The sequence below is a fragment of the Archocentrus centrarchus genome, chromosome 21 (assembly GCF_007364275.1).
Source record: "Archocentrus centrarchus isolate MPI-CPG fArcCen1 chromosome 21, fArcCen1, whole genome shotgun sequence".
Taxonomy (NCBI): Eukaryota; Metazoa; Chordata; class Actinopteri; order Cichliformes; family Cichlidae; genus Archocentrus; species Archocentrus centrarchus.
In genome coordinates, this window is record NC_044366.1 from 25,313,059 (window position 1) to 25,328,125 (window position 15,067).

At 42.0% G+C, this 15,067-nt stretch overlaps 1 protein-coding gene across 3 annotated transcripts in view; it reads right to left on the reverse strand.

The window, feature by feature from the left end:
• nalcn (sodium leak channel, non-selective) overlaps positions 1–15,067 on the reverse strand; it is a 77,395-nt gene that overhangs the window by 48,203 nt on the left and 14,125 nt on the right. For all 3 annotated transcript variants that reach the window (XM_030757972.1, XM_030757974.1, XM_030757975.1), the window contains 3 exons: positions 13,810–13,952; positions 13,420–13,524; positions 1,158–1,244 (listed from right to left, as the gene is read on the reverse strand). In XM_030757972.1, coding sequence (XP_030613832.1) covers positions 1,158–1,244; positions 13,420–13,524; positions 13,810–13,952 — 335 coding nt within the window. The remainder of the gene's footprint in view (positions 1–1,157; positions 1,245–13,419; positions 13,525–13,809; positions 13,953–15,067) is intronic.

Here is a 15,067-nt window from a genome sequence, read left to right on the forward strand (position 1 = left end):
CAGAGTCTGCATCCTCAGGTGTATGACTTTAAAAAAATCTTTTAGTTTCTGGTATCCCTAGGATTTAATAATATTAAAGTAAAATGCAGAATTATGTACAGTACCAAGCAATGCAAAGCAACCAACCAAGAAGGCATAGCCTTCTGAAGTAAACGTTTCTGCTTCTTTCTGCGACATCTGCTCATGGTTTTACTGGAGGCGAATGCAATCAAACCCGCACTTCATCTACACAGCAGTTTGACTAAAAGAGAAGCTGTCTTTTTTGACCCAGTGCTAAAAATGTGACCTAATGCTGCTGTCTTTCAGTTCATTAACCTCCCTACTGTTAGAGATGGTCTTCTTGTTAGCACATAATGACAATAATAGCTATTTGTTATGAGTGAATAAGGCAAATGAAGAAGTCTTTGATTGTTCCTTGTGATGCAGCACAGGGCTCAGAGGGAAGTCAGCCGTGTTTATCCCTCTGGTTATCCCTCTATCTAAATCTTTCCTTCAACTGATGATGAGGCTCTGGGGGACATGCTGCTTTAATGGGAATACTGCATATTTCACATTTTCCTCTTTTCTTCCCTTCTTCAAATTTCTCTGTTATTATTTGCACTCGCTTCCTTGCTCTGTGCATGCCTCCTTAAAACTTTGCTCCAGAGCAGCTTTAACTCCATTTAGGGTGTGCTGACAGCCATCCACCTTCACATAGCTGTAGACTCCACTGGCAGTCTTTCACAGCAAGGGCCCAGCATTTTATGCCGCAACACACCACTATCAACAGTGGGCCAGCTGCAAACAACACCCGCTGCTTTCAGCTTATCTTTAAAGCCCGACCATTTGGATCACACCAACCACGAGGCACCAGTGGTGTCCATCATGTAGAAGTCATTTAAAACTCATCTATCACTGGAGCGACATCATTAGCGCAGCCTTACGCATCAAACACGAGCCTCCCCTCATTTTAAATCCCATCACTTAGCCGTTTGACACAGCCACTGAAGAAAGAAACAAATGTGAAAATGATGTGATACTGCACCCGTCTGTAGCAGCTGTTAAGAGAATGAGGTTATCTGCTTTTTTGTTAATAGAATAAGAATTATACAGGTGCATATGAGAGAGAAAAAGAAACAGTTTACACCAGCCGCATATTAATTATGTTGTGTGTTTACCTGGAGGCAGGCAGGCGCTCGGCCATGTGGTTTGTTGACGTCCACGGCAACAAGCTGCCATCCCCCAGCAGCATCTTCATGGAACATCTGAGGCACAAGGACAGCATATAAGTGGCAGAACACACAAAAAACAAAAATCTCCATACCATTCAAAGCACTGGACACAACACACATTTCAACCCTTAGGCTATATCTTCATAAGACATCTGTGGCCACAAAAAAGCTGAAGGCATACACACAGAACCAACCCACACAAACAGTGTGAAAGCTACTAAATACAGTATGCAGGCCTAAGGACCGAACACCAGAAATAAAAACAGGCCAATATCACAACGGAGACTTTCAAATTCACAAGACAGCTGGTTCACTAACAGCTCGACCAAATCCTGAATGCAACAAATTAGACATAATATCAATGAAGAGTTAACTTGATATGAGAATCAGCCTAAAGTGTCTATTTCAGTTAGCTGCCAAACATTACCATAACCCGTATACAGCAAACATCGCCATGTGTCAATATCATAATAAGATCAAGTGTTCACAGCCACTGAGACAGATGCTAATCCCTTGATGATACACAGTTCCATTTATGTCACATTATAGAAAAACAAAATCTAAATGAAAAACACACAAAACAGTTTTACCACGATTTTATTTAAAACTCTACATAAATACTTACTGTTTAGGCTGTAAAAAGTATGTAAACCAAAAGCAAACATACAGATAAAAATGAGGGTTAAGGGTCTCTCAGTCAAGTTAAAGGAGCAGCGTTACTAAATTCAAAAGGTCACTTTTTTCCTGGCAGACCTGGGAATGATTACTCATTGTGTCAAATTACTTTATGATAGCTGTATATGGGCAACAGTACAATAATATTAGTGTACTGACAGACTTAAGTTGACAGTGTGACCATGCAAAATATTTTGCATATATAACATTTTCCATCTTATCTGCCTTACTTTAGTAACTCAGCATACTGGTATAAAACAGAAAGTACAGGTGAGATTATTAATTTTATGGGCATTTCTGCATAAGCTAAAACATGGCATAAATTAAAATTTGGCCTGGTGGTTGGGAAACTTTAGGCAATCATTTGTGTGGAGGCGGGTGGGAACTTCAAAAGGCAAAAGTTTACCAAATGTAGTATTCGGCCTCTGGTGACCAAAATGTCTGTACGGAATACACAACAATCTAGCCAACATCTACTGTGACATTTTGGTCTGGTCCAAAGCAGAGAAGTGACCAACACAGATGCCAACAATGTACTAAAATGCTGTTAGGATTGCAAAAAAATAAAAAAATAAATAAAATCTAAAAACAGAAGAACGCTGCCAATGAACTCTATGCGAGCCAGATGTGACTTAATCCGGAATATTAATGTTCTATTTAGCAAATGGGCTGATAAAAGCTACAAGCCACAGTGTTGTTGCCATGACTGTCCTTGACATCATTCCATGCAGTAGGTGGTGGATTTAAATCCTTTTGAATCATGAATTTTCTCTGAAGTGATGTGAGTGGCATATAACACAAATGTGAGGGCTGAGTTGCAGCTGTTCGAAGAGCTGCTGCTGACTTTACTCACAAAACATCTTTTTAACATGCCTGCATCATTTGTTATCCTATTCTCTCTGACCCACCATCCCACCCGCTGCACACTGCTTCAGCTTTGATGTCTATCACATCATTTTTATCGCATCCTTACAGGACTCTGATGTCCAAACCATAGCTGTCATTATCTTTTTTTTAAACATGCAAAAACAATACTATCTACAACCTTGATATCAAATATCTAAAGCTGATCTGAAGCTATTCTGCTTCAAACAAACCAAAATAAAATTATACTATAATTCAGCTTCATGTTCAGCACTTAATAACTTTTCATCAGAATATGGAAGTTAAAGTCTGGTCTTGTCAAACAAAGGCTGATTTATCCTTTGTCATTTTTAATCAACATAGTTAAGCTTCCCATCCTAATCACTATTAAAAACCTCAATAATCTGCAGACAATATAGCAAGACAAGAAATATGGAGTATGGAATGGGTTGTATCTCCCAGGGCCACCTTATACCAACCTTCCTCTCTGGGGAACATGAAGGATGGATCATATTCTTTTCAGCATCTGTGATTGACACTTAAGTGTTACACCACAGCTAATTAGTTTTTCCCCCCTCTAAGATAAAGACTGGGGCATGACGATGTGATTATGATTAATTTTGATAATGGCAAGAAAGGCTAATTGTTTTCAAGGTCACAGGAGTATGCCAGTGGCACTAGCCTGTTTTCCATCATGAGCAAAGTAGCAGAGGTTTTACTTTCATGACTTTACAAGAAGAACCATTTTCAGGAGTGAGGGAGAATAACGGCACCGAAATCAGTTCACTGCTCGTCAGGCCAACATCGTTCTGATTATGTCAAACATTTCAACTCGAAACCAAACACCGGTCAATTATAGCTTTACATCAACAAAACTGCTAACTGCAAATTTGCTAATGGATTCATAAAATATTTGTTATACACTGTTGTACGATATTCATTAGAGTTTGGCTACACACACACACACACACACACACACACACACACACACACACACACACACACACACACACACACACACACACACACACACACACACACACAGCAATAAGAAACCATTTATAGCGTGAACCTAAAATTATTTTTTGTCACATAAATCACTTTTATATGTGACTGAATGGCTCTTGGGGCCTTAACATCTGTGAATATTCCTTATAATCCCCCTCTTGTTTATGTTTCTCTTTAGTTTCAAAACTATTCATAAGCAGTGAAAGCAAAACTGTAGGGGTAAATATGAGGTCAAAGTACCTTTTAAGGTTAAACTGTATCTGCTTTCACAAATCTAATCAGTAAAATGCAAGTTGCTGCTTTAAAAGTATTATTTAAATATTGTTTAAAGTACAAATTTGTTTTTGTTGATATTTGTCTATTTAAACCTTCCTTAGTGTCCCATGATTAGTTATTAGAGCCATAACATAATGCAACTTAAGTTATCTTGCTGTACACATTATTTCTGCAAATTATTAGACTGCGAAGGTGGTGTGAGGAGAAATGAGAGAAATTAATCAAAATATATTAAAGAGTAACCCATGTAAACAACCCGCACACTATATTTCTTTTAAGGGTCTAATGTGTAATGTAGACAAACTCAAGTCTCCTTTACAGTGACTGTACTGTTCTCTCTATGTGTTGTACTCACTGAGCATGAACATAAATAAACAGCCAGCCAAACTCCTTTTCTGGAGCCAGGAAAGTGAGCGTACTTGCTCCTTTAATGACTTCGTATACAGCCATCACATTGAACTGACGTCCATGAACTGGAGTGAAACTACAAAAACACATAGAAAACACTCTCAATAGATTGTCATATAATCTACAGGTAAGCACAGTTAAACACTAACGCAAGAGACATCAAAGTAACCATCCTATAGATATATAATGTGAGATTAACACAAAGTGCAGGTAACAGGTAAGCACACATGTATCATTGACTCAGAGGTCACAACCATCATATTCACAAAGGGCGAGAGAAAATGCCATAAAACATACTATTATAAATCTCCATACATGTAAAGAACAGATAGAACTCACAGCCATTGCTTTCTGAAGGATCCAGTCGAAGGATTGCTTTGGATGTAACATAAATGACTTCAGTGTGCAGCCATGCTTTCCCCCACAATTCTCAGCACTTCCTGTCTATACAAATGTCAAAATAAAAGCTCCAAAAATTTCTGATGAATATAACAGAAATACAATTCCTCTGTTCTTATTGCAACATATAAACACTCAAGACAGAACACTCCCCGTCTGGCATCTATACATGCCATTTCAAGTTTAACTGTCTTTGTCTGACCTTTGACTCTCTACTGATAGGAGCAAAACAACCTCATTTACAGGCCTTAAGAAAGTCTTTACTTTGCCTTCCAATGTTGTTCTGACTTCAACTTTTCGTACTTTTCCATCTCCACTCGGGAAGGAAGCAGTGACCAGCCCCATTGGCCATTCATTACGAGGTGATTGCGTCTGCTTAAGCAACACGACGTCACCCACTTGCACATTGCGACATGCTACATGCCACTTGCGCCTCGGTTGCAGAGTGTGGAGATATTCATTTCTCCATCGGGTCCAGAATTCGTCAGCGAGTGCCTGTACTCGTTTCCACTGGCACTTGAAAAGTTCTTTTCCAACAAAACTACCAGCTGGTGGCGATACACCTGGTTTCTGTGTTACTATCATAGCAGGGGTCAGCAGCAATGGCGAAGAAGGATCAGAAGAAACTGGAACCAGTGGTCTTGCATTAATTATGGCAGACACCTCCGCCATCAAGGTACAGAGTACTTCATGAGTCAGGTGAGTATGTTTACTTTGAAGTAACATGGAGTCCAGTATGTTCCTGGTTACACCTATCATGCGCTCCCACGCGCCCCCCATATGAGAAGCATGGGGGGGGTTGAACTCCCATGTACACCCATGCTCATAGAGGTGTCTCAGGATCTTGTTTTGCCCAGGATTGTCTTGTTTTATTCTCAGTTCGGAACAAGCTCCAATGAAGTTTGTACCGCGATCTGACCTCAGCTGCTTCACAGGTCCTCTTAAGGCAAAGAGTCTACGTAGTGCATTGATGCAGCTAGCTGAATCCATGGACTCTATGACTTCTATGTGCACAGCCCTGGTACTCATGCATGTAAACAGTATCGCCCACCGCTTGCTCTGAGCTGCCCCACCCCGGGTACGTCGGGTGGTCCCCTCCCATGGACCAAAAACCTCTAACCCCACATATGTAAAAGGAGGTGACATGCTCAGACGTTCTGGGGGAAGGTCGGCCATCTTCTGGACTTCTAGTTTCCCTCTCAGCTTTCGGCAGACAACACAGGAATGGATCATAGAGTTAATCAAATTTTTGCCAGCAACTATCCACAGGCCTGCAGCTCTAACTGCACCTTCCGTAAGTTGTCGTCCTTGATGATTTACCTTTTCATGGTAATGGTTCACCAGCAATTTGGTGACATGATTCCGTTTCGGGAGAACGACTGGATTTTTTATCTCAAGATTCACAGTGGAGTGTTTCAGACGTCCCCCAACCCGTAACAGGCCGTTGCACATAACAGGATCCAGCTTTAGGATTGCACTTGTACTTGAAATTGCTCTTTTCTCTTGTAGTGCAGCATATTCTTCTGGATAAGCATCTCTTTGCACCAACCTTAGTATGGTTAGCTTTGCTGCCTCCAGTTCTTCTGGAGTACGAGGTCTGTTACAGATATGCCATCGCCTACATGTATCCGGGGAGTTGGTCTTGAATGAGTGAGTCTGGTGTATTAAGAAGGCAACCGCTCTCAGCAAAGACCTCCAGGTGGAGAAACGTTGAAACCTATCGGATGCAAATTTACCCTTAGCCACATGGGTGGCACGGGACATCACCTGTGGTCGCACCTCCACATCGGTTTCTGGTTCCACCAGCTCAAATGGTTCATGTGTTTCAGCCACAGGAGGCTTATAAAGAAACTCTGGACCGGTAAACCAGGTAGTTTCTGCAAGCTGTGATGGTGAGACAGATCGGGTGGCTAGATCAGCTGGGTTTTGATCTGTTGGTACATAGTGCCACTGTTGAGGAGAAGTTGTCTGTCGGATTCTGTGAACACGATTATGCACGTACACATAGAATCGTTTGGTGTCATTGTGGATGTATCCAAGAACTACTTTACTGTCACAGAAGAACTTCACACTATTGGGTTTGAGATCAAGCTCCCCAAGAATTAACTCTGCCATTTCAACAGCTAGCACCGCCCCACAAAGTTCAAGGCGAGGGATCGTGGGCTCTGGTTTGGGCGCTAGCTTTGCTTTCCCGAGTACAAAGCCAACTTGACACTGTCCATCTGTAGTGATGACTTTCAGGTAAGCTACTGCTCCTATGGCCCAGTTTGAGGCATCAGAAAATAGACACAGCTCAGCATATGCAGTGCTGGAAAGGGGCTGCTGTGTATAGGTACGAGGAAGCTGGAGGTCACTCAAATCCTGCAGTGATTTCTTCCATGTTTCCCATTCATTCAACTTGTCTGCGGGAAGTTCAGCATCCCAGTCACAAATGTCGGCCGAAAATTCTCTTAGCAGTGCTCGTCCTCGGATGGTCACTGGAGCAACGAAGCCCAATGGGTCAAAGAGACTGTTAACCGTTGATAGCACTCCTCGTCGAGTAAACGGTTTGTCATCAGCCGCAACTTTAAATGTGAAGGTGTCAGAATCTATACTCCAGCACAGCCCAAGGCTTCTTTGCATTGGCAGAATTTCTTCATTCAGCGCTAAGTCTTTTAGACCTGTGGCCAGATCTTCAGAAGCGAAAGCTTGCATGACTGCAATGCTGTTAGAGGCAATCTTATGCAGTTTAAGATTGGATTCTGCCAGTGATGCTTGAGTGCGTTTGAGGAGGTCAATGGCCTCTGCTACAGTTGGGAGAGAGATTAGTCCATCATCCACATAAAAGTGTCTCTCGACGAAGTGGCGTGAATCGGGTCCATACATGTGTTCACCCTTTTGGGCAGCTCTTCGAAGTCCATATATAGCAACTGCAGGTGAAGGGCTATTCCCGAACACATGCACCCGCATGCGGTATTCCAATACTTCCTTGGTCAGGTCGTGGTCTTTGTGCCAGAGAAATCTTAAGTAGTTTCTGTGATCTTCTCTCACCATGAAACCATAGAACATCTGTTGGATGTCGGCTGTCACAGCAACAAGTTCCTTCCTGAACCTAAGCAGTACTCCAAGAAGGGAGTTGTTTAGGTCTGGGCCTGAGAGCAGGACACTGTTAAGAGAAATTCCATTTTCTTGTGCGCTCGAGTCAAATACCACACGTATTTGATCTGGTTTCTGGGGGTGGTAGACACCAAAAATAGGTAAATACCAACATTCCTCATTTTCTTGGAGAGGAGGTGCCTCCTCAGCATGTCTGTTTTCGAGAAGCTTTCTCATGAAAGCAATAAACTGTTCTTTCATTTCAGGATTTTTGCCCAATGTGCGATGCAAGGAGTGGAGACGAGAGAGGGCTTGAGCTCGGTTGTTTGGCAGGCGTGGTCTGGGTGACCTAAATGGTAGAGGAGCAACCCAGCTGTTTTGCTCATTCTGGCAGAACTCTTTCTGCATGATGTTCAGAAAGATCTCGTCATCAAAGGACAAGGCAAGTTTGTTGTCATTCGTTTGTCTTGTGAATACAGTCAACCCGAGATTTTCCTCAACTGGCACTCTGATGGACCCATAGCTAAACAGGCACGGGTATATATCGGGTCTATGCTCCCCGCCATAGCCCAAATTTTCTTTCACGGAGATGTTATTCTGGCATGGCACCATGAAAGATGGACGACCATTCTGCAGGACGTTAGTTTTGTAGGCAGTTACAATGGGCTTGTGAGCACTGTTGATGCAAACTTCCCCAACTATCACCCATCCCAAATCCAAACGCTGGGCGAAGGGCGCATTATGGGGTCCATTAATTTGCTGTCTCACTTTGTGAACACGTATGAGATCTCTCCCCAATAAGATCAGAATCTGTGCTTCAGGATCTATCTCAGGGATGTAAGGTGCCACAGGTAACAAGTGGGCATGGGAAAGTGCCACCTCTGGTGAAGGGATTTCAGACCTGTTGCTCATGATCTCATTACATTCAATAAGTGGAGGTAGGTCTAAGCACAGCTCACCATTTAAATCTTCAATCTGGAAACCAACTGCTTTCCTCCCCATCATCTCAGTGGTTCCAGCGCAGGTCTTCAGTGAATAAGGTGCAAGGTCACTATAAATGCTAAAAAGCTGGAAAAACTCAGATTTGACTAGTGAGCGATTACTCTGGTCGTCAAGGATAGCATACATCTTGACTGAGTGTTCCTTTTGTCCTTTTGGAAAAACCCGCACCAGGCATATCTTAGCACAGGATCGTGCAGGGAGACCATCTCCACAGACCTCAGTGCACTTTGAAGTTACCTCTGGAGGGGAGTTGTTTAGCTGGTCTGTATCTGGCACTGATTCAGGTGGCAACACTTCTAGGAGTGTAGTTTCTGGATGTAGCGCGGTGCAGTGTTTGTCACTCCCACACTCACTGCATTGTAGGTCCAGCAGACATTCCCTGGCAACATGAGTGCCTGAGCAGCACCTGAAGCACCGTTTGTGGTCCTTTAATAACTTCTTGCGTTCCACGAGTGGCTTTGTTTTAAAGGCTCTACATTTTTCCAGAGGATGGGGCTTGTTGTGAAGTGGACAGTACTTAGCTAGATCACTTGTACCCTTCCTATTCACTTCTTCTCTATGACTTAAGTTTGGATCAGCTGCTGCTGACACATTTGTCTTTCGAACAGCTATGGCAAATTTCCCACCATCATGCCTTACCAAGGGTTTTTCGTTACGATTATAAAAACGACTGCTGTTTGTCAAAACAAAACTGGGATCGTTTCTGGACTTTGCCTCACTGTTAACAAAGTCAACAAAAAAGTCAAATGGGGGAAAGCATACCCTATACTGTTCTTTATACCTTGAACCAACAGAGAGCCATTTCTCTTGTAGGTTCACCGGCAGCTTCTCAGCAATAGGGTTAATGCCCCGCGGAGTATCCAAGTAACTAAGACCTGGTAAATATCCATCCTCCTTGGCAGCCAACAGCTCCATTAGTAGGTCACTCAGTTCTCTTAGTTTTACGTTTTCTTTTGAAGTGAGGCGAGGGAAGCTGTCTAGCCTCTTAAAAAGAGCACACTCTATCACTTCAGGTGTTGCATAACATTCCTGAAGTCTCAACCAAGACAACTGAAGTGCAGCCTTAGGGTTAGTGGCATGGGCAGCGCGAATCCTTTTTACGTGTTCTGATGATTCCCTGCCAAGCCATTTTGCTAGTAAATCTAGCTCTTCACTGGCCGTCAGTTCCAAGTCCTGAATGACATTAAGGAAGGATGACTGCCAAGCTCTGAAGCTCTCTGGCTGATCATCAAATTTTGTGAGACCTGTGGTTACTAATTCCCTGCGCGCCAGATACTTTGCAAAATCCAACATATGTGTAGATGAAGTCTGAGAGTTTTGCTGTTTGCTGATCCTTTGAGTGGCATCTGAATGCTTCATGGGTGGACCCTGTTCTGAAGAAGCCTTAAAAGGGTAGTGAGAGTGTGACCTAGTGTACTGAGGTAAGAGTGGCTGCCGTCCCATAGCTGGTTGAAACTCACTTAGCTGCGAGTAGTCTGGCTTTGTGGGTAAGGCATGGTAATACTCTATGCCAGATTCTGAGGGTTCTTGTTTTGTTGATAGCGATGGCTTCCTAACCTGGAGGGGACTTGGCGTGTCTAGAGGCTCTGTGGTGGGTTTGAGACTGACCTGAGCTTGATCTTCAAGGTACGCCTCAGTTTGCTGTCTGATGGTCAAGGGCGAGATGCCACTCCTGATACTGTGTTTGTCATCACATTCTATGGCTGCTGCTGCCTCCAAAATCTCAGCCTCTGCGACAGCAGCTGCTGCTGCTTTTTCGAGTTCCAGTGCTTCTAGATCTGCTTCTAGTGTGGCCCTTTCCAAATCCAATTTGGCTCTTTGTTTTTTTAATTCAAGCTCCTTTTGTGCAAATGTGACCCTCGTGCGCGCAGCTTCAGCCACAGCTCTGGCTTTAGCAGCAGCACTAGCTACTGACTGCCGTGAGTAAGAGGTCTGCTTGGAGCTGGAGACCGTTGACACCTTTTCATCCTGGTCTGCAGTTTCGGGATCCATAACTCTGCTGAAGAATCCCTCTGATGTTGTGGCTTTTCACTGTACTGTTCTCTCTATGTGTTGTACTCACTGAGCATGAACATAAATAAACAGCCAGCCAAACTCCTTTTCTGGAGCCAGGAAAGTGAGCGTACTTGCTCCTTTAATGACTTCGTATACAGCCATCACATTGAACTGACGTCCATGAACTGGAGTGAAAAGCCAAAAACACATAAAAAACACTCTCAATAGATTGTCATATAATCTACAGGTAAGCACAGTTAAACACTAACGCAAGAGACATCAAAGTAACCATCCTATAGATATATAATGTGAGATTAACACAAAGTGCAGGTAACAGGTAAGCACACATGTATCATTGACTCAGAGGTCACAACCATCATATTCACAAAGGGCGAGAGAAAATGCCATAAAACATACTATTATAAATCTCCATACATGTAAAGAACAGATAGAACTCACAGCCATTGCTTTCTGAAGGATCCAGTCGAAGGATTGCTTTGGATGTAACATAAATGACTTCAGTGTGCAGCCATGCTTTCCCCCACAATTCTCAGCACTTCCTGTCTATACAAATGTCAAAATAAAAGCTCCAAAAATTTCTGATGAATATAACAGAAATACAATTCCTCTGTTCTTATTGCAACATATAAACACTCAAGACATTACAGTGACGTTTAAATGATGTAAAATAACTAAAATAGCATCCCTACACACAGACAGAGAGACAGAGTGTTTTCAGGACCAGTGTCATCTGTGTCCTCCTATACAGCCAAAAGACCGTTTTTATTCTCAAATGAAGATTGGATGCGTTCAAGATCTTTCATTCAAACAACTCAAGGAACGATCTGCAGAGCAGGACAGACAGAGTGTACCCATAAAAATAGCTGCGTTATGCCTCTTATTACTGATCTTGGTTTTAAGGTGAACAGTGATTTTAAATTGGACAGCCAAATCAGAGCTGTGGTTAATCCAGTTTTTATCATGTAAGGCGACTGGCAACAGTGAAATCTTTTCTTTCTGGGCAGCACTTAAACAGTGATCCATGCTTTTATTTCATCTCGCCTGGATTACTGTAACTCACTTTATGTGGGAGTTAGTCAGTCGCTCTTCTCGCATCTGCAGCTGGTTCAAAATGCAGCTGAGTGATTTGTGAACTCCATGGCTGACCTAAAGAATTCTGGCATAAAACAGTCAAGAAAGAACTGTAAAGCAAAGAAGTGACATCTTAAACAGCTCCCTGAGGGGCAGCAGACAAATTCAGGCAGAGATCCCTGGCCATCGCCTCAAGTACCCAATAGCACACAGGGGATGAGTGAGTTAGACACAGCCAAACAAATCTAAGCAAGGTAGTTTAGAAGATCCTCTCTCCAGCCATGTTGTTCAACTCTTCTGGTAAATCCCAAGGGGATAATCCCTCAGTATGCTCTGGATCAAAGGGATACACCCAAGACATGCTGATGAAATGCCCAAACCATCTTCCTTTCATGGCAAAAGAAAATAAATTCTCTTCCAAACTCTTTCTCAAGGACTGACCACAGACATTCATGGCATAAAACAGTTTCAGCCACTTCTATATTTGGACCTTGGATGTGTAGGAATAACAAATCCAATCACATTAGTCACCCTGGTATGATGCAGAGTAAAAATACTGGCTTGCAAAGGGGGGACACACACATATGACAACAGCCACTTTTTTTTTAAGTATGTATGTTGTGTCACCACAACCCTAACATTTACTAGAAACAGCTGATGTCACCACTGGTGACTGTGAATACAATGATCTGCACTAGCTCAAAATGTTAAGTTGCTAGCTGAATGTTTTGTCAGTTTTTGCTATCAAGAGCAGTGAGGTAACAGATTTGCTACAGCATGCAGTGTTTAGCTGTACCATTGGATTTTTTTCCCCTGATAAAACAAACACAATCTGTGAAAATGCATAATCTTGGAAAAGCCAAACGCCCACCAAGAACCTGCCCAACTTGATGCCACCAATTCGGACACAGCTTTCACTATGTCCCCTGAATGATTCAGTAAAGGCCCAACACAGGCAAAGAACATTTCACACAGTCGACAACCAAGTGCATAGAGCAAACCTTTCCTGCCACTGAGAGCCAATTTGTCAATTGGCCAAATAAATGTCTCGTCTGCTTTATTAGAATGTTTTTTATCTGCTTTATTTTTAACACAGCAAGCATGAGCTTACATGCACCAATGTCTATTAAAAACTGACTACATATGAGCTGTTAGGCAGTCATTTCTTAATCACAGTGTACTGTTAAAAAGCTACTTACTGTCAGAATGTGTTTGTGTTGTAGCCATTTGACTTTTCAGGCAACAGTGATGAACTCAACTTTGATGAATGAACACATTTTTTGCACTCAATTAAAAAAATGTACAGTGAAAAAAAGGATTAAATGTAGTCAAGTTAAAACACACAAGCCATACAGTGTACTAGCGTTATATTTTGTGACGCTACACTGTGAGCTTGTGTCTGTAACAGCTGTACCTGTGTCGTAGCAGTAGAGGTGGTACTGCTTCTTGACCCCCACATCTGCTGAAACTGGACTCTAATCTCAGCAAATGTCTCGATGATGACTGCAATAAACACATTCTGTGAAAGAAAAAGAGGAGAGGGTGTGACACAGAAATGAGAGAGTTAGAGTGCTGTGACTATTAGAAGTCAGTGACCAAGTGCAAGTCCATCACCTGACTTCCTTTCACTGTCTGAGACGTGACATTAATTCTCTCATTAGCCAGAGGACATTCTACTAAAAAGGGTAAAACATCATGTTTGTAGGTGAAATATTAGGTTATGTCAATTAACCTTAACCGTTTGGTGTTCAACGATCTCCAGAAATTATTATGAAAAGTGCAGCAGAGAGAGACAAGCTCTAACCTTGACAAGCCATGCCAAGAAGAAAATGAGAGTTATAAAGTAGAAGTAGGAGCGCCAGCGAGGGAAACTGTCAATGGCTCTGTACATGAGGAACACCCAGCCTTCCTGTGATGCAGCCTCATACACAGTAAAGATACTGGTACCTGAGCAGAAACACACAAGAGTCAGAAAGAAGTAGTCAGATGAGAAGCAGATTTCTGATAAATCAAATGTCAGCATCCGTCTTTGCTTAACACATCGGTGTCTGTGAACCGCACAATAATTGCTATGTCTCCCTTTTAAAAATACAACACTTTGAGTTTCTCGTTTTACCTATAATGAATGTTTATTCAGACAGCTCATAGGGTCCACATAGTTCCCTTTGTTATAACGACAAGACTTAAAATTCAGTTTGCCAGACTCATAAATCCAATCACCTGATCTTTGATGCATCTAATTAACATAAATTATGTGTGCAGCCCAAACTACAAAATTAAACTCTTGGCTGTTTTTCCGGTTAGTGTGCTCTTTGAAAATGAACTGTCTGTTCTATTACATCTTAGCCAAAGATGATTTCATTGGGAAAGAAACACCACTTTGTATTATTGTAATGCTTGGAAAAGGAGAGCGGGCTGTCTCCTTTTGCTATTCTAAAAATGAGTGATTGAGCCTCAAACACAATCTCCCTCTAATCAGTGTTAGACAGGTAACCAGTAGCTGAAAGAAGGCGTCAAATGTAACTCCCAAACAGATGGCAAAACAGCAAAAGAGTTGAGTTTCCCAACTATTACCATAGAAACATATTTGCTCTTGGCCTGTCATTTTAACAGTTCTGAGTCAACACTACTTTGTGATGAGCTTTTTTTTTTGTGCATGGATGTGAAAGGAAACGCTAGAGGGGGCTCAGAATTTATATACAATGCACAGAATAGAACATCACAATGCTACGTGGATACTTTTTAAATTTGCTGAGAGAACAGACCACACAAGGGAATTTTTCCACAGGTCTTGACAGAATATACAGAATCTGTATATTCTGTGAAGTTGTGTCTGAAGCATTGTGAAGTTGTATTTTGTGCATTATATATAAACTTACAGGTGAAATTCGCTGGTTAAATATTTAGCACCAGGTGAAGGAGTTTAGTCAGTCGGAAATAATAATTTCGTTACAGTGTGTCTGTTTTGTGGCCTCAATAAGAAATGTAAATTGCATACATTTTTTTTAACAAATCCAGATATATGATAAAAAATACTTATCTTTATACATCTGAAGACATCA